Source organism: Passer domesticus, chromosome 18 (genome assembly GCF_036417665.1).
Source record: "Passer domesticus isolate bPasDom1 chromosome 18, bPasDom1.hap1, whole genome shotgun sequence".
NCBI classification, from domain to species: Eukaryota; Metazoa; Chordata; class Aves; order Passeriformes; family Passeridae; genus Passer; species Passer domesticus.
This window is the reverse complement of record NC_087491.1, coordinates 3,744,395-3,764,469: the sequence shown is the minus strand read 5'-3', so window position 1 is coordinate 3,764,469 and position 20,075 is coordinate 3,744,395. Positions and strand designations below refer to the sequence as shown.

At 49.1% G+C, this 20,075-nt stretch overlaps 1 protein-coding gene across 3 annotated transcripts in view; it reads right to left on the bottom strand.

Moving 5' to 3' along the window:
• LOC135283187 (discoidin domain-containing receptor 2-like) overlaps positions 1-20,075 on the bottom strand; it is a 59,973-nt gene that overhangs the window by 20,540 nt on the left and 19,358 nt on the right. For all 3 annotated transcript variants that reach the window (XM_064393713.1, XM_064393711.1, XM_064393712.1), the window contains exons 2-7: positions 12,139-12,270; positions 8,056-8,158; positions 5,891-6,119; positions 2,584-2,731; positions 1,804-1,909; positions 62-248 (exon numbers count right to left, since the gene is read on the bottom strand). In XM_064393713.1, the coding sequence (XP_064249783.1) occupies positions 62-248; positions 1,804-1,909; positions 2,584-2,731; positions 5,891-6,119; positions 8,056-8,158; positions 12,139-12,202 (837 nt within the window). In that variant the 5' untranslated portion in view covers positions 12,203-12,270. The remainder of the gene's footprint in view (positions 1-61; positions 249-1,803; positions 1,910-2,583; positions 2,732-5,890; positions 6,120-8,055; positions 8,159-12,138; positions 12,271-20,075) is intronic.

Sequence of the window (20,075 nt, the reverse complement as noted above, 5' to 3'; positions counted from 1 at the left end):
GCAACCTGGGAGCCCCCAGACCCAAAGCCTGTCCCCCTGGAGAGGGACCACGCTGAGTTACCTTCATGGAGGTGAAGTTGCGTGGGCGGTCGAACTGGAACTCCATCTCCACCGCGCCCGTGCTGAAGCTCTCGTTCCTCCAGCCCACGTAGTCATAGCCCGGCCACACGCGGTACTGGTGGCTCTGGGTGAAGTCATCCAGCCCCAGCACTCCATCTGTGAGCTGGCCCAGCCCTCCATACAGGTGCCTGGCCAGGAGAACCAACAGTCAGCCAGAGCTCCAGTGGGAAACCACATGCATCTTTCAACTGGTACCAGCAAAACTTCTATTTTCCTGCTCTTGACCCATCCTGGACAAGAACTCGCTCACTGTTCTGGTGCAGCACCACCTTGATGCTGTTTGGGCTGGGATTTTAGCATCATTCCCAGCTTGGGAAAAGGCAGAAGTTTTTGCACTGCTGTGAAGGACCAACAGCAAAGCTGAGCTACAGGTAGAGCCTCTGGAGAACAAAAACAGACACTCAGGAAGATGACACTGTGTGTTCTGCCAACAGAGCTGGAGCTGCAACATCCCACCGTGCCTGGCAGGAACACTGCTCCACCCTCTGCTGGGGGAACCTGTGGGGAACAGCCTGCAGGCAGGCACAGACAGGCAGGAAGGTGGGAAGTGAGACCATGGGCAGCTCATGAGCCACAGCCTGGCCTAACCAGGATCATTTCTGGCATTGTTCCTGAGAGAAGAGTGTCATTGGCTCTTTTCAAGGCTGATTGGACTCTTTGCCAGGACCCTGCCTGATCCCACTCCTATGTGAGTGTGCAGAGCCCCTCATACACTTTCCTAGCACTGTTCCAGAGTAGAAGATGCCAGTGTGGCACAATTCTGACCCCCTCTGCAAGTCCACCCCAGGTGAGCCCTGCTGTCACTAGAGCACAGGTACAGGTGCCTTGGAACTGCAAGCCAGGATTAGCATCTGGAAGAGGCAGATTCCTACCAGTCAGGCACATGAACTAGAGGTTAAGTAATTTCAGAGTCCTGGCTTAGCAAGTTGGGTTTTGTGCCTACATCTGCAGCTCCCTGACACTCTCCAGTAGACCCAGGTTCCTAAGTTAGTGCTGGACAGCTGCATGCAACACCTATTCTGTACACAAAAACCTTTTCTTTAAAACATCCAAGCACTACTATGCCAGCCCAGTTTGAAACCACCAGATATTAATATATTCAGATATTAATATATCAAGACATTGTTACCCAGCATCTTCCAACATCCTACAAGCACGAAGAAGTGTTTAGGTGTTGCCATAAGGTAGGAAAATTATAAAGAAAGGCTTCATAAAATCAAGCCTACTGTCCTTGTCAGGCAAGGCCTTTGTAAGTTCCTGTGTGAAAGCATCTTAGTGGGGGCAGTTCATTAGCATAACAATCTATTCCTGGGTGAAAAACAACTAGTACCTGTATAAACTGGTTTTACACTGTTAGACAGAAAAACAGAAACCATCTCTCACAAACTACTTTTCCTGCAGGTACACACTGAGGGTTTGAGTGACCAATTAAGACAGAATAACAACTTGTTACTGACCAATAAGTAACTGGCAAGAAAGCTCCTGACCAATGAGAGTCACACACAAGGTCTGTAAAACTGTATAAAAAGGAGTTCTGTGAACAAAGAATGGGCTTTTTCCACCATGAAAAACATGGAGCCCCATGTAATTTATTCCAGTATTTGGGAAACAAGGCACCAGTGACAGGGTGAGCAGAAAAGAACTTGAACAGTGACAGAGAGAGAACAGGACAACTTCTCCCACCTGCGTTCCTGGTAGCCATCGTAGGTGGAATCATTCAGATAAACAATGGGGAAGCCAGGAGCTGCTATCGTCCCTCCTTCAGGGATGCTGTAGGATGCCAAACCATCTGAAAAAGAAGGCCATGCACCTCAGAAATGCAGCAAGCAGCCTCCCATCTCCTGTGCCCATGTGACAACTTTATGACACATGGACCAACAGCATGGTCCATATGACACAGACCAACAGCAGCAGTTCCAGGGATCCCCTCTGCACACCTGGAGGCAGGGGAGCCCCAGCCAGGGCTGCTGTGCAGTGCCAGGCTGGGGAGGGGTGCTCACCTATGGAGGGGTTTGAGAGCTGGCCTGCAAGCAAAGCTGAGTTAATAGAAGAAATAACAATTGATGATTTTTGAGCGTATCCATAGCAAGGAAGAAGACAAGGCCATCAACATGGAAACAGATTAGAAAAGACACACAAACATTTTTGTAAGCTAGGCTACGTGCATAAGTAGATGTGTATACATGCCTTATTAAATTTCTGTAAAACTTTTGCCAATTATATTGATGTTAATTGTGGGAATGTACAGGATTAGAAGATTTTAGGAAAGTTGGGAAAAAGAAAGGCCTCAGAGACCTTTGCTTTGCACCAATGAAGAGAATAAGTTATTGTGATGTAATTAATGACTTAAGATCACGCTTTGTTAAGAGTATATAAGCTGGAGAACACGCAGAATGATAAACTTTTTCTTCTCAGTCCCTGATCAGGTGTGTAGGTGACGTCCCACCCAAGGGTGACGCTGACCGTGCCAGACGCAGCCGTAGAGCTCCACCCTCATGCACACGGTCATGGGCGCCCTGGTGACGGGGATGAGGCGCACGAAGCGCGCGATGATGGGCGGCCGCAGGTCCTTCAGCACCACGTCGTAGGTGTCCGTGTTGCCTTCGATCACCTGCGGGAGAAACAGCCTGAGCTGCAACCTCTCCCTTTTCATTATTGAGGGGATGGCACCACAGTCAGGCTAAGAACGATTTATTGCTCAGATGAACTTCATCTCAGAGGCCGTGAGGTTTTGAAGGAGCAAGCAACTGGCCACAGCTCAAAGAAGCCACAAGTTCTTCATTACAAGACAATACGGAACTTTCTAATCCAATGGACAGTTGCTACAAAGTTTATTTTGCCTTTCTAAGCTATCACCTTTACTTACTTCAACTGCACTGTGGATACTTTGATCCAGTTGGCTATTATCACGTGTACACAGATATGCTTCTATTATAACATCTAAATACTTAGCTTGCTCTATACAATTGCACCCCTACATTATAAGCCCTTCACCATCTTATCAATACAGTTTCCTACATTATAAACCCTTCACCATCTTATCAATACAGTTTCTCACTTAAGGCATATTCTTACTTACTACAACTATAGTCATAACTATAAAAACATAAGTTTAAGATTTTTCTACCTAATGTCTGTGTACTTTATCTTTACATCAATCCAAGCTTCTTCCAAGGCTGCAGATCAAACCCTTCAGTGTCTGTGGAAGTTTCTTTCCTTCCATTTCCCACACTCCCTGTTGTGGTGCTGGGCAGCAGAGTGGTGCTCCTGCACCCCCTTGTTTGGGACTGGGGAGTTCCCAGGGGGAAGCTGCAGGAGGGAGCTGCTGCTCCTCCTGTGGCTGCTGGGGTGTGAGGGGTGCTGCCATTTCACCTCCTGCCCACTGCAGACCCCCTAGGCAGCATTGAGGGAGAAGAGAGAGGCAGGTGGGGGTGAAGGTGTGAGTGGATGTTGTAGAGTTCCAGTTACAGGATGAAACCCCTTCCTTCAAGGCATCCATGGGTTCCAGCAAGAGGAACAGAGCTTGCCCTCATCACCTGGTGGAGGGTCCTGATGTCCTTTCTCCACAAGCCAACACAATTCCAGAGGTGCTGCAGTGTTTGGTGCTGCACAGGAGGCATCTTGGACTGAGATGTTCAGCATCATCCCAGCCACCCCACACTGCTGCAGTGCAGGGACAGGCAGGGACCCTTGCCCTTCCCCTCAGTGCCACCATTGTCCTGGGAACTCCCCACTGTTTATTTTGACTTCCCATAAAGTCAGCTTTTGTAACACACACTAAAATGTGAGGGATGGGCAATAAAATGGTAATGGCAAACAGCTGATCAAAGGTCTGGGTGAGCAAATAATTTACTAACAAGATAAAAGCTGTTACCAAAACCTGCACTGCAAACCCTGCTGGGACTTCCAAAGCACCTTCAGTGCAAGGAAACATCACCACACCCAGTACCTCTCTAGTCTGGCTTAGATCTTCAGGCTCCACAGGGCAGCCTGAGACAGGCTGGCCAGGTCAGACAGCTGCAGGGGAGAGTCCCAAGGGAAGTTTAACAAAGGTTATGAACACAGGCCCCCCTCTGTGCTCAGGCCTGGAGACAGCCTGAGACAACTGTGGTGAGCAGGGAAGCCTCTGAGTGTGGGCTCAGCACATTTCCTACTCCCTAAACTCCTTCCTCCTCAACATCCATACACCAAACACTGCTATCAGACACCCAGAAACTCCTTAATTCCCTGTCACCGCCTCCAATTTTAAATCCCAAAGCAGGCATCTGCTTGGCAGCTTCCAATTTAGAAACAAGTGCCTAAGAAAGGACACCCATGTGATGTCTGTGACTTGCACAGACAGGTAGTGAAGAGACATAGTTCTCCTGATTTGGGGGATCAGGTCAAGGGACGTGGACAAAGGAAGAAAACTTCAAACATCCCCTCAGAATAAAGCACCCTTGCACCAGCTCCACAGTAGAAGAGCTGAGAATCCTGCCCATCTTGTGAGAGGAGCAAAGGAGGTGATGCACCTTGAGTAGCATCTCCATGTGCTGCTCCTGAGCATGCCCCTACTCAGGGCCAGAAAACCCAAACTGTGTGAGAGACAAACCCAGCAGCAGTTTCCATCCTGGCCACTGCTGACCCCAGTGCTCCCCACATCAGGAACAATGCAGTTCTGCGGGATGAGATCAGATGATGCACAGCAAGCACAGAATTGAGGCAGAACACACTGCTCCAGCAGAGCCAGGATGGAGTAGGATGCATTAATGTCTCAGGATGTAAGATGTAGCTGGGGGTGTGTGTTCTATCCCCATCTGTCAGAGCTGGGGCAGTTCTCCTCTGTTCATTGGGCAGTTTTTTCTTTCTCTCTCCCGCAGCCAATCCTCCCTCCAGCAGATCTCTGCTGTCCATGGCCACTGAGTGTCCCTGCAGGGCTGATCAAATTCCAGCATCCCATGGGGAGATGCTCTGCCCAGGGCAGGAGCCAAGCATTCCTACCTGGATACAATCTGAGCCTGGAACAGCACAGCAGCCTTTGCCCACTGCATTCCCAGAGGAGCAGCTTTCTCCTGCCCTGCATTCCCAGAGGAGAGCAGGCCCATCTCCAGCAGCCCTGGAGCTGCAGAGGAAAACTCCCCCCTTGTGCAGGATCCCTGCTCCAGCAGAAGCACAGCTGGCACTGCAGGAGGGCTGAGCCCCCATGGGATGGGACTGTGCCACCACCCTGACACACAGGGGGGCAGGGCATGTTCTGACTCTGGCAGTGGGTTTTGTTTTGTTTTTTTGTTTGTACTATTACATTTGTATTTTAATTTTCCTAGTAAACTGTTATTCCTGGTCCCATATCTTTGCCTGAGTGCAGACCCTCCCAGGCAGCACTGAGGGAGAAGGGAGAGGCAGGTGGGGGTGAGGGTGTGAGTGGATGTTGCAGAGTTCCAGTTACAGGATGAAACCCCTTCCTTCAAGGCACCCATGGGTTCCAGCAACAGGAACAGAGCTTGCTCTCATCACCTGGTGGAGGGTCCTGACACTGGCACTGGGGGGTTTTTGTTGCTTTGTATTATGGCATTTTAATTTAAATTTTCCTAGTGAAGAACTGTTATTCCTATTCCCATATCTTTGCCTGAGAGCCTCTTAATTTCAAAATTACAATAATTCAGAGGGAGAGGGGTTTACATTTTCCATTTCAAGGGAGGCTCCTGCCTTCTTTAGCAGACACTATCTTTTCAAAGCAGACAATTAAGCAGGATGAGGAGGAGTGCCCTGCAGCCCCTCAGCCCCGGCTCACCCTCCCTCCCTGGCGGTTCCTCCAGGAGATCCAGCGCTCCCCGTTCCGGCTGTAGTCGATGCGGTACGCGCGGGCAAACTCCTTGCCCGTGGCGCGGGCGTGCCGGCCCTGGGTGCCCACCAGGGTGATGAAGAACAGCTTGTGCAGGTCAATCTGCAGGAACTGCACATCTTCAGGCTCCAGCAAACCAGCTGGGCACCAGGCTCCGTCCCCCTCTTCCCTCTGTAACCTGAGGGGAACAATCAACGCATTAAAAAGAGTCAGATTTCCAAAGATTAATTGAGGGAACACACAGAAATTTGAGGATTGGGAGGAAGCAACAAAACCAGCAGTGGCTACCAAATACTTCTGCCCTTTGGGATGATGGCCAGCTGAGACTCAAATCCTACAGGTTTGCCCTATACAAAACAGCTCCTCAGTCCCAGATATCTTTCATTTACTACTTGGAGTATTTTTTTCCCCAGACATGAATTTCCACATTGATCAAAAACAACCCTGCTGCTCAGTAGGGAACTGCTGGCTGCTCTGTAGCACCTTGCTGCTCAAGTGCACCCCCACTGCTCCTAAACCCCACATGGTAAGGCCTGAACTTCTGCTTGACCACCTCCTGCAGCTCTACAAAGCTCAAAGATGAGCCATCTTAAAAATACATTTTAGCAAGAAAAGATCTGTTTGGAATTATTCTGGGTCATTTCAATGCATATTTCACATTTCCTGCAGTCATCAGAGCTGCTGGTGTAGGATGCTGCTAGGAGAGTGGGGGGAAGGCCTCTGCTCCTAAGCTGAAAGTTGTGAGAGCTGTAGTTGTGACAAATTTATCTGCACACCAAAAATGTGTGGGTTTTTTTAGCAACAGGGATTTCTCAGCCAACAGCAACCCTTGGCTTTCAGACAGCAACCCCACCTCAAACTGATGGGATCAGTGAGGGCATCAGGGAAGGTGGTACCCAGGAGGAGACACTGAAGGTCAAGGCTCAGGCCAGAGAAGATTTTAATCTCTGGCTGATCAGCTGTTTGTGCAAGACTTTCTTACACTGGAATAACAAGTAAAGCTCTAAAAAAGGCAGGAAGGGTGACGGAAGTGACAGGGACAGACATCTGCACGGGACAGCTCTGACCTCTAACCACAGGAGGTCAGCTTCATGCCTTCACCCCATGGACATCCAGCAGGAGAGGATGGTAACAGATGGCAAGTGGTGCCCAAAGTGTTTGCAGCACTGGACCTAAGCCACACTCAGAGGAAAAATCTCCCAGCTTTCAGACCCACAGGCCTGCTCAAACACTATTAAAACACAGCATCACTGCTCTACCACAGACTAAGAAAAAATATTTGAACACTAGGAGAATTTTATGATTTTGGAGTGCCTGAATTCATCATAAAAATATTATCATAATCAACCTGAAATCTGTCTGACTTGCACCAAAGCTGTAGGAATGTTTGATATCACCACTACAAACCATTCAAGGAAACTCACATTTGCAACTCTTTTGTGAATCATCAGTTAACAGCTTTGAGAGAAATAAAATTACCAAAAAAATGAAAAGCTTATAATAAAAACTGTAGGTCTCCTTGACAGCAAAGAAAATAATTTAGCTGCTTGCTTAATAATTCCTTAACTCTGCATTTCCAAGGTTTTGAGACAGAGTGAGCACAGCCCATTTCCTCAATAGGATGCTGTTGAAAAGTTCATCCTTGTAAAGGATTTCCTATGATTTAGTTTAAAGCACTCCACAAGAATCCCAGGGGCCCTGTCCCTGGCTGACCTGTAAGTCACAAATCCTTTGGAGATTTATTCACAGAGTGACTGAAAGATGGGGTCAGAGGCAAGCCCTGAGTCTGCAGTGCCATCCCCTGCTCACAGCAGCTCCAAGGCTGCCCTGTGCTCCTAAGGCCTGGTACAGCCAAGTCCCCAAACACTGAGACACCGCCACCTCTCTGGGTCCCTCTCTTCTTTCTCATGGGGAAGGATTTTTTCTCCTTAATGTTTAACCAGAATTTCCTGTATCACAGCTGTGACCATTGCCATGGCCTTTCACTGTGCACTACCCAGACTGAACACAAAAGCAGCAAACAAGGTTTTAAGAGTGGGGGATCTTCTTCCTCCACCACATATTGGGTATCTAGGGGGAAAAAGGATTAAATTTGCAGTCAGAGGTGAACCCACCGTGCATACTGGGGCCCTGTGGAGTCATACCACTGGCTGGAAGCAGTGATGTCCTCATCCCGGATGGTGCCCTCGTGCATCCCCAGGGGGTAACGACAGATGGCTGCAAAGGGCAACACGGGCAAGCAAACAGCAAAGGTCAGCACTCATTCAGTTTATAATCACCAGGCAAGTTTAATTAAAAGGCTATCATACCCAGAGAATAAACATGGTAATGCTAAAATGCAAGAGGATAAAAAAAAAAGACTGAATGCAAAAGAATACAAAAAAGTATTAAATACATCACAATTATCAAAACTGAAATTATAAGCAATGAATTAGACTAACAGTATCATTCAGCAAAGCCCAGCAAAGCAAAAACTTCACAAAGAAACATTTTAAGAGCATGAAATCCCAAACCATATTATTGTTACTGTTGCATGGGCCCATTTTACAATGGCAAATTATTAATCAATAATGATGAGACATAAAAAGGAAGCTTTTGCTCAAGATTTTTCTTCCCCTGGAACAAACTGGATGCTTGACTTGAGAACAGTTATTACCTTCACCAGTTCAGGTACAGGGGAGAAGTTAAACCTCTATTACAGATGACAAATCATGGAAACAGCTGCTCTGTCCTGTCACTGCAGGCTGGAGCTCCCATCTGACCCTGAGCCCCTGCCCATGCACCCTGCCTCATCCCAGCCTGCTCCTGCCTCCAGCCTCAGCTGGAGCCAGCGTTTCTCCCCAGCCTGGGAATGCTCTCAAACCTGGTGCCTCCAGGGAGCACAGACACACCTGGCTCAAGCCATGGATCTCCAAAAGCTCCCCACACCAGTACCCTGCAGATGCAGCTGACAAATCCTAGGTGGCTTCAAGGCTCTCTCTCCTGACAGAAGTTTGTAAACCTGTCCTAGAATATTAAAGAAGTTTGGGAAAACTCTAAATCTGAATGCATTCACTGCCAGCCACACTGTTGCAGCCACAGCAGCAGATCTGGCTGCCTCTCCCTCAGGCAGGGCTGCCCTGGGTGTCCTCCTGGCTTCCCAAAATCCCAGGATAGGCTGGGTTGGAAGGGACCTTGCAGATGATCTCCCGCCACCCTCCTACCAAACCAGGACTCAGCTCAACAGGAGCTGCACTTTAAGGATCCTTGTGGGTCCCTTCCAACTCAGGAGATCTGGGATTCCATGAAATCTGTTCAGAAGCTACAAGACAAGACAGAGGGATGAAAACAACCTTGCTGTTATCACTACACAGAATAAAGCACCTCAGGCTGAATCACTGCCTGACAGATCTGATGTAGAAATGTTTGCAAACAGAGGGTGGGGCTTCAACAGGGTTTGCCTGCAGCTGTTAGGCACTGTACCAGTGAATGTGTGATGTGCTAAGCATTCCTAAATCATTGGGTAAAGGAGATGGCTGGTGAGGTGACAGCATTTGCTAATGATACCAGGTTATTCAACATTAAAAACATTTTATATTAAAATATCAATATTTTAATAGAAATAAATATATTAATATGAACAAATATTTAAATTATTGTTTTAATATTAATTTAATATTTTTAGAATTGGGAATATTTTAAAAATGTGGGAATACCTATAAAACAAACTAGAATTAGCATTACAGCACTGCCTGTATTTATAGTCAGATGCCAGGCAGATAAGGAATAGAGCTCCTGCTCCTTCCTTCCATCATCAAAAGGCAGAGAAAGCTACACAGATAATGAAGGAAAGATCTGCAGCCTCATCTTTACAAAAGGGATTACTGAAATATGACAAAGATAATTTATATTGAACAATAAATATCCTCGCTGTCTCTCAGAACACCAGAACCAGGATGCACCAAAAGGTCAGGTAGGAGAGTTCAAAAAAAGAATATAAATCCTTAACCTATTAAACACTCCAATGCCACAGTTTCCCATGAGTTCAAAAAAACAGTTGAAGAAATTCACAGCCACCACAAGCAAATACCCAAGCAGTGGCTCTGGCAGCTGCAGTGGGCTGAGGGTATCCCTGGGGTAAAGCTCTGCTGTGTGCCAGCCCATCCAGAGGGATGCCCACTGAGTGGGGGGGCTCTGGTATCACCCACAACATTCAGCCTGGGGTGCTCAAGGGGCCTGAATTCCCTGCAGGAAACTGGTGTCTGCTGGGATCCAGAACAATGTGCCTGCTGAAAGCCAACCAGGAGTCCCAGCCACTGCTCTCACACTGCACCATCAGGTTATTTGGGGAGCCAAACCAGTCTTCACTCTCACCTGTCCCACCACAGAGCAGTACACCCTGATCTGTGGCTGAGTTGTGGGTAAATGCAGAGATGTTCCAAAAGGGTGGGGTCAGCATCTGAGAGCAGAAAGTGCCTTTTGTGCTCCTATGTGGTCACACCTCATTTAAAGGTCAGACACACTGGCCAGCAATGCCAGATGGAGAGCTACTTGGGAAGGACTCTGAGGGACTGAGACTTTGTGCAACCCTGCACAAAACCCATTTGTTCCCAACCCCAGGGCTGGCAGCAGAACCCAGACTGTTCTTGGCATTGAGGGATGCACTCCGAGGGTGGCCACAGCTCTCACCAAAACCAGCAGCATGAGGCTCTCACCAAATGCACCCATTTTGAGCAAAACCATCCTGGGTTTGTTTAGGTGCCACCAGGACCCTTTACTGGGCACTCAGGAGACACTGGGGCTCAGAGAGGGGCCCAGCCCATCTGTCAGGAAGGTGAAACATCTGCTGCAAGACAAGAGACTCACCAGGACCCTGCTGCACAGGTCTGAAACCACCCCCAAAGCAGCCCCTGTGGGTTGTAAGGCAGTGCAGGACATGCTTCAGGCTGCTCCTGAGCAGACCAGCAGGGCAGGATAACCCATGGAGCCTGTGGATAACCAGGAGCACCAGCTGGGCCAAGGTGCTGGAATCTGTCTGGGAAGGGCAGGGCCAGCCCCAGGCAGAGGCACCAGAGCAGCTGGGAGAGCTGAGGAAGCAAAGCTGCCTGAGGATGTCACAGGCAGCTGAGAAGAGTGAGGGGTTATTTCTTGATGGAAGATTCCTGCAGGAGGTGGGACCATGGACCTGTGCTCAGAGCCCAGCCACCTCCCTGGAGCTGGTGTGGAAGAGCTTTTCCTGCACCAACCACCATCAAAAGGAACCTGCACGGGGCTGACCCTGCTGCCTTCCCTCCCTTTTTGAGGTTTGACACCAGAAGCAGACGGCAGCCCCAGTCCCACGCTGGGTGTGTGGTGCAGGGAATGCTGTGCAACAGGGAGCACAGGAATGCTGCTGAGCTCCCACACAAGCCTCACTTCACTTCTGGCTGCTTGCAGCACAACCTCAAACCTCTGCAAACATCCACAGGCCAGAGCAGGGTCAGAGCCAGCCACAAAGGGCTCCAAGCAAACAGAGCCAGCCCCAGCAGAGCCAGCACAGGCCCTCAGGGTAGCACTGCTGCCTCACCACACCTTCAGCCAAGCTGGAAAAGGATTAAACTAATTTGTTTCACAGACTGTCTCCAGCTCAAAACACCTCATTACAGGAATTTTTGCAACACATTGCAGGCCATTACCTTACTCATCTCCATCATGGCTGTATCCTGCCAAATGCTGTAGGATAAGAGATCCTGCCCTCCACGGGGCCTCAGGCTCACATCCCTATCTCCACCCCATCTTTGTGCCAGGTAAGGTTTACATCTGTCCTTCCACACTTCTCTCTCCAGAATGCCCCTTGCTGGCTGGACAGCTGTGGCTGATGCTTTGTTAACTGGAAATTTGTTTTCCACAGCGAGCACAGAACCTCTGAGCCAGCCTGGAGCAAGGTCAGCTCTGCAGGCCACACAGCCAAATGATGGAGGGATATTCAGAGCCCAAGACAGGCCTGGGTGGGCAGAGAAAGGAGGATGTCCATGTGCCTGGGCCTTCCTGGGACTGGCAGGAGTGTCCCACTCCAGCACAGCTGCCCGGGAATATCTCAATCCAGAGGACACTTGGGAAATACATCTGTGATTATCTCTACAGCCCTCACACTCAATCCCCACAAGAGGCAAAGAAAGGAGAGCAGGAGCACACAGAAGGTGGGAGATGAGTCCTCTCCCAGCCTGGCAGATCCCTACCAGGGTTGACTTCGGTGCCAGAGGGCTCAGGCAGGGAGGCCAGCAGCAGCATGCAGAAGATCATGGTAGCAACTGGAGGTGCTGCACAGGGTCAGACGAGTCCTTCAAAGGCAGCAGCTGCCATCTACATCTCTGAAAGACAAAGCAAAGAGAGAGGATGAGTCCTCCAGAGACAGGACTGCTCTGCTCCAGGGTTGCTCTGTGTCATTGCCTCGTGACAGGCTGGGCAATCTTCCCTGCCTTCAAGAGTGCCTTTGACCTCAGCCCTGCTCTGCTCATCACCGGATCAGAGGCTTAGAGAGGAACCAATGATCACTTGACTGTCTACACCACCCCTAAAGCTCCCAGTGCAATCCATCTTCCAGGCCCTCAGCTGCCATGCACCCTTTTAATTGCAATTAAACAAGTCCAGTGCTAAGTAATCTCTCCCTCATCAATACTTCACTTTCCTTACTAAATTAACAAATAGTGAAACTGCAGCTACAAACGAACCTAGGCAGTCCAGCCAGGCTCCCCATTAGGCTTTATCCACCTAAACCTTGGCACCAAGTAGCCAAGCAGGCACCTTGGAACTTGCCACACAGCTTTAAGATAAAGGTCCAGAGCAGGGTGAAAATAATCTCTCCCTGCACATCCACACTGCTGCCAAAAGTGCATGTGCACTCACACAGGTGAGCACACTTCAATTCCTGCTTGGAAACTAAAATAGCAAAGGCCTAAACACTGGTAATTTCTTTGGAAATCCATGATAACACCTAAAGGAACAGAAGGTCAGATCAGCAGTTATGTGAATTCTTTGTGCCCACATTCACTCTAAAGAGCCTTGGGAGGCTCCATCCTGGAGGATAATTTTACAGAAGGCAGGTTAGAGGCTCTGTCTCATAATGGAATGCCAGGAGAAAAGAAAACAGAACAAATCAATAAATGTAAAGTTGCCAGGACCCAAAGCTGTTTGCTCAAGAATCCTCAGAGTTTTAGTAAAAAGGCAACACTGAATGTTGGGATTTGCTAGTGAAGGAGGAGAGGCTGTAAAAGGGCCCACCATTGTGCCAGTGCATGCATGCATGCAGGAGCATCAGATGCCATTAGCTCAGAGATTGGTAACAAAAGCCTCTTTTTCCACCCAACATAATTAAACTGTACAAGTCACAGCCCTGAGCTGCCGTGGATACCCAAGGAACGCAGTTCCTTAAACCAAAGGTAAAATCTTTGGCTTGGGAAATCCCCCATCTGCAGATTGCTGGACGCCCAGAAGCTAAATCGGGGTTAGAATCACTGGAGCTTGCCCTGTTTTTATTCTCTTTCCTAAGGATATGCTACTGGCCATTGTCCCTGCTGGATTCCATCAGAAAAGATGGCTCTGAGCCTGAAAAACAACTGAGGGCCTTCTTGGGAAGGGAGCCAAACACGCAGGCAGGAGGGGGAGCTAATGCTGGGTGGCTGTGCCTTGCTGTGCCCAGCCAGGCAACCAAAAAACACCTTAAAATCAGCAGGTCCCTCCCGCTTCAGCCTCTCCTGGCTCCCTACACCAGCACCTGGCCAGGGCTGGGAAGGGGCTGTGATCCCATGGCATCCCCGTGGCGAGCCTGCAAAAGCAAAGCACAAGCCCAGACCTCAGCAGGAGGGTCCTGCAACCACAGAAGAGTTTTTGACCAAGCACTCTGCAGCTGTTTGTGCATCCCAGGCCATCCTTCCCCCCTGGAATGGAAGGAGGTGATTGCTGATGAAAACACATCGATTCCCACCATCCCAGGGCAGACTGCAGCTCCCACAGAGAAGAGACTTTGTGTTCTCAACTGGAGGGAGACTTTGTAGAGAGGTTTTGGGGCAGAGTTTGAAGAGGCTTGGTGGGTGTTAATTTATGCAGGTGATTTGCTAAGGTGTCTTGGGAGCTCTCAAAGCAGGACCTGCAGAGAATTCAGCACTGGGGGAGTCAGTCCTGTGGCAGGATCTGAGAAAGGGACATGTCACCAACAGCAAGGCTTTAACTTGAGCCACCTTCCTGCAGGAAGTGATGGGAACTCAGCAGAGACCTGTCTGGTGGTGCCCTGGCCATGACCCAGATGCACCACAGGGGTGAAATCTGGGATAGATCATTCCTGTGGGTGCCCGAGCTGAATCAGACACTTGTTGGAAAGGTTTTTTTGACCTAGAGATGGGGCAACTGAGAGGTGTTTTAAAAACTTTTATTCTATTCTTAGTCTCATGTGAAGGGTGATAGAATACAGATGTTAAAAGTCACGCTATAACAATCAGAAGTTAATTATTTTGTAATTATATTAGAAACATTTCTTAAACTATCAGCTTTAATCACACTATGCTATAAATACATTAAAACTAATCATCTAAAATTTCCCCTACTAGTGAGTCCTACTACAACACCTTTCATAATTCTATTTCTCTAAAGTATCTAGTCTTATTTACAAAACCACCCTTTGAAACTTGTTTATAGTTCCATTTCTCTCTCAACAGTATCCGTCTTATTCTACAGTATTTCTAAGTTAATATTTCATATCTCAAAGTCTACATACAAACACATACTATGTAAACTTTCTATCAAGTTTTAAGAATTTTCTACAAATTCATCTCCCACAGCCACTGACCAGAGCAGCAACTGGTTGAGGAGGCCCTGGAAGGAGAACAGCAGCTTGGAGATGTGTCCCAGGTGGCTTCTGAGCTGCACGTTCAAAAGCTGCCAGCAAGGAGCCCTCAAATGGCCAATGACACCAGACACAGACTGCACACCCTCATCCTCCCTCCAGAGCCTGGCAAACTGGGTGAGCTTCAAGACTCAGGCTGGCTCCACCAAAACACACGGGGATTTCTCTCTAACTTTCTCTCTAACCTAAGGAATAAGGGGAAGGGTGGCTGGAAAGCACTGAAACAGAGACTGTGGTTAGGCTGAGGGCCCAAGCCCCACTGCTGGAACAAGAAAGAAATGAGAGCAGCCCCTGACACCCACAAGTGTTCAAATGCCTCTGTTTCCCATCTGGTCCAAAAGTCCAGCACAGGAGGATCAAAGAGGATGGGGATCATCCAGCCTCTGCCATCAGCACAGCACCCCCAGCCCAGCTGGGATGGGCTGCAGGCACTGTGAGGGGCTCACCTTGAGACCTAGCACGAGGACTTTCCTTTGACAACAGAGCAGCTGTGCTGTGTCCCCTGCTCTCTCAAAATGACAACAGCCACCAGTGTCACACAACTGAATAAATACACCACAAACAGCTCTATTATCTCATCTAAACAAGCACCATAAGGTAAGTGCCAATTTGTTTTATGGCACCTTTTGTACTGCCACAGAGCCAGCCACATCATCACCACATTCAGGTGGTTAAATAAGAATGTAAAACATCAGGAGGAAAGAAGGAATGAGGTGTGGGGACAAGGGAAGTCACACAGAAATGCCCAAGCACCATTTCAGCTCCTGCCACCCAGCCAGCAACCAGCACTGGGGAAAAGGTACAAACTGGGGAGCACAAACAGGTGTAGGTGCCACCCTGAGAACCAGGGGCTTCTCAGGACTTGATGGGCACATGGACCTCTGCAGGTCCACAAAAATAGCATGGCTCAGGGGAACTGCAAGCCAGAATTGGAAGATGTGGCCACAGAGGCCAGTCTGGCCTCCAGGAGAGGAAAGGAAAGCTCCAGAGCTGATCTAGAGCTCACCTGTCAGCAGCTCTGCCTACAAAAGCTGGCTTTGAATTGGGCCCTTGCCTAAAGGGTATCCAAGACAAGCAGGATGAATCCTCTCTGGATGTGTTTCCACCACTGACAGAAGAAAAGGCTGGTGTGGACTAGGCCTGTCTCCCCCAGTTTGGAACCATGAATTCTCACCTTTGTGTGTGGCACAGGTAACTACTTCCAGCAGTGCAGCCCTGCACAGGCACCTCAGCAGCTGGCTCAGGCTCTGCTGGGTTTGTTTCTCCCACCACATTTGGTTCCCAGGGCTAGATCACCGAAGTGCCTGTCAGTGAGTCCTGGGAGAGGTGAGGGACAGAGGGAGCAAACAATGCCAGTTCCCAGCTCTCAGTGCTCTACAGCCTCTGCAGTGCTAAGCAGGGTCAGCAAGAGTGGCTTTCACCTCCAGAGGGTGAAACATTCTGAAGGAGGTTCAGCCCCACTCAGGAGCTCCAGCTGCAGAAATCACTGCTTGAAGAACTACTGATGTTGGTTGGTGCTGAGTCTCAATCGCATCCACGAGTGGATTGGATTCCCAAACTGCACACTTCCCAGAGCTAGGACACATTGGAATTACTACTAAATACAACCCTCTGTACAAACTGCTTGGGAATCATCTTAGTAAGGACTTTTTCTGCGTAAATGGCTCAATACTTTTCTTTCAGCTGCATTAGTCCTTTGCTGTACTCATGCCTACCTTCCCACCCCGCCCACACATACACACCAAGTGCCAAAACTACAACACAAGCCTGAAACCAGTAAAAACAGGATTAGCAATATCCTCTGAGAGGCAAGAAAGTGTTAAACTCTGTTCCCAGGCCCGACTGGATCAAGTTGCTAATTGCTAACAGCTGGCTGCAGGAGAATAAAATCCTGTTACAATCATTGGGAGAGTGGAAAAAAAAATTACTTGTTGAAAAACTCACCAAGAAATGCAAAAGAGGGCACTTTTCCCCAATAAACCCAGCAGATACCATGCCTGAAAAGCCAGTCCATGCCTCCACAGAGGAGCAGCTGGCTGTGACCCAGGGCACAGCAAAGGCTCAGCAAGCACAGGAGGGAGCTGTTCTTCAGTGATGTGCATGAGGAAGGTGGGACTTGGAGCTCCTCCAGGCCCTGTTCTCCCTCCAGAGATCCATTACAGAGGTCTGGCATGTTTGCAAGCCTCTCTAGATCCCAGCTGAAACAGGCATTTGTTTTAACTGGTTCCTTTGCAGATCATTATCCCAGAGTGGGACCTGAGGGTTTGCTGCAGGAATCCCATTCCAGATGCCCATAGCCACGCCAAGAAACTCCACAAGACACAGAGTATCACACACAGAGCTCTGTGTACAACAGGAGGGGCTATCCCGAATCAAAGCATCCTCAGAAGAGGTCCAGCAACAATCAGGAGTGGATGGCATCTCCTAGCATTCCTAAAGGAGTTCAATGGGGAAGAAGCAAAGCTAATAATTGGGGCAATATCTGATGCTTGAAGAAATAAGAGGCTGGGAAGTGTGATTTCCATCTTTCTGGCTCCAAAACAATGGTAGAGCTTTTCTCTTTGCCTCAGAGTTAATCTGAGAGACCTCAGCCCCAGCAGCCTTCCCCAGAAGCACATGCAGCCCTGGTTTGGACCAAACAGAATCTGGTGATGAAAACACTTAGCAGAAAGAATTCTGATCACTTTTTAAAATGTTCTGCTTAGTTTACAATTCAAATACTGGCACAAGACTGAAAAAACAGAGTAGGGCTGCTGGCCAGAGAACATGGCCACCGACTCCAGCAGAACTGCTGGAGGATGAAGGATGGACCAAGCCATGGTGTTTGTGCAGGAGCCCTGTGAAAGTTAGGCAACAAATTTCCCCTCAGGTGAGCTCTGAGTGTGGTGTCTCTCTCCCTGAATTCAATCAACCAGGCAGCAGTGGAGAGGTTTCTACATGACACGTGGATGGCACCTGGACAAACCAAGTGCCAGAAGTGACACCAAAAATCATTGTGTCAGAGGCACAGGGGAGCTGGGCAGGGCCAGCAAGATTCTGGCATGAAGTGCAAGGCTGCAACAGCAGATTTAGGATTTAGGCACCACCAGAGATGGTCAGAAAGAGGAAAAACCCACTGCAGTGTTTGGAACACAGAATCATAGTGACACCTCTAAGTGATGTCCAGAGCAGCAACAAAGCTGGACAGATAAAAGCAAACAGACTTTAGGTGAAAGGGTCGGGTTTATCAAGATACATGCGAGAAGTCACAGGAACAGGGAAATTGAGACAGGAACAGGCTCCAGCATCATCTTTGAGGTGGCATTGGGAGACCTGTCACAAGAGACATGAGTGTGGGACCACAAGGACAACATTCAGGAGTGGCACTAGGGGTGGGGACAGGGACACCACAGAGCTGAGTCTGAGGCAGTGGCAGAAGAATGGGAACCCCAAGGACTGGGTGTACTTTGTGGTCACCCTCTTCAGAGGGGGGGACAGGCCTGCCCTGAGGCTGAGGAGAGTTTGAGCCTTGTTTTCCATGTTGTAGCCAAACATCTTAATGGGGTGATGAAGAAAGTGACACCTCACTCCTGCTAGATTTTAGGAGAAAAACAGCATTGCAGTCACCCACAGCACAGCGTGTAACACAGGGAGGAGCTTCTGCCCATGGACTCAAACATGAGGCAGTGCCTCACCCACAGCCCAGAGAGATGCTGGTGTTTCTGTGAAAAACTAATTAATCCTTCAGCTATTTCCCACTGCCTGTCAGCCAGTCCTACAGGAGTGGGGTGTCCTCAGTTTGTAAAACTGCCCAGAGCACTTCTGTCACAAAACCAGACTTGGGGATAAATGATCATGCATTAAATGTAATTTAATCCATTCAAGTAACAAGGTCAAAATCAGAAACCATTAGAAAGGTAAAGCCAAAGATAAGGAAATGCAAATTCACTGCACCACAAGGTGGGTTTTAGCTCAGCTAAACCAAAACCAAAGCTTCCCCCCCAACCCAGGGCACAGGAACTCTGTGCTCCTCTCAACCAAGGAAGCTGGAAGCTCTTCCCACTGCCCAGCCAGACCTGCCAGGACCCTGCTCAGGACATGGCCATTTCCCAGGAACCCCCACCCAGCAGCAGGGGCAGGGGAGCCTCCAGCACACCCTCCAAAATCCCCTCAACTGCAGAGGCTCCAGTACCACTGTTTCTGTAGGACAGAAGTGGCAGGAAAACAAACTGCACAAACCAGCAGTTCCAAGTACCTCCCTTGTCCCTGCCCAAGCAGCAGTGTCCCTTCCTGTCCCCTTCCAGAGCTTCCTCCCCACCCTGACAGGCCCTAAGAGCACTCAGCACACTGACATTTTCACTGTTCCTAAACACTGGCATCTCTCTCCAGCTTTTTTTTTAACAATCCTTAAAATACATCAACTAAAAGTCAGCAATAGTTCTCTCAAGACCTGCAATCTTCCACTGCAAAGTCTCACATAGCAACCATCCCCACGACATGTTAACCACAGAGATGACAGATGGGGTATTAAGAGCACTCAATCTAAACCACCTTCCTCCCCTCCCTGTTCTCAGGGGGCTCCAACATAACCTTTTACTTAACTGTGCTCTAACTTGCACTCAGAAGGAGATCAGGTTGCTGAGTTGCAGAATTATTTGGGCTGGAGGAGATCCCCAGGAGAGCATCTAATCCCAGCTCCCACTCCAAGCAGGGTTAGCACCAATTTCAGAGCAGCCTGCACGGGGCTTTGTCCAGCTGTGTCTTAAAAGCCCCCAAGGATGGAGGCTTCCCCCACCTCTCTGGACAGCCTCTCCCACTGCTCAGCTATCTGAAGAAGCAAAACTTTATCCCTCCTTATCCCAAGGCAGAAACTCCTGTTATCTCGTCTGACAAGCACTGTCAATCCTCCTGCTATGCACCTCCTTGATAATCTGCTTTTGGGTATTCCAGAGCCTCCTCTAGTCCCAAGTGACCCCCCTGACTCCACCAGCCTGCTCAGGGAACCAAGATTCAGTAATAATTCACTTAACAGTTTCTCCCAAGCTTCCCCCTGGTGGGACAGGCTCCCTCCAGGCAGTGGGGCAGCTCCAGTCAGATTTTGCCATGACTCCCACTGGCTTGTTCACAGGGAAGTTTGGGAATAGCTGAGTTTGCCCCACACTGATGCCAGAGCACAGCTCCTCAGCCTCTGCTTACGGAGTGCAGGGATCACATTCCCACTGGTGACTATTTTTGAGGGGTATCAGGTGGCACTTTCTAAATCAGCTCGTTCAACACAGCACTGACCAGCGACAGGGA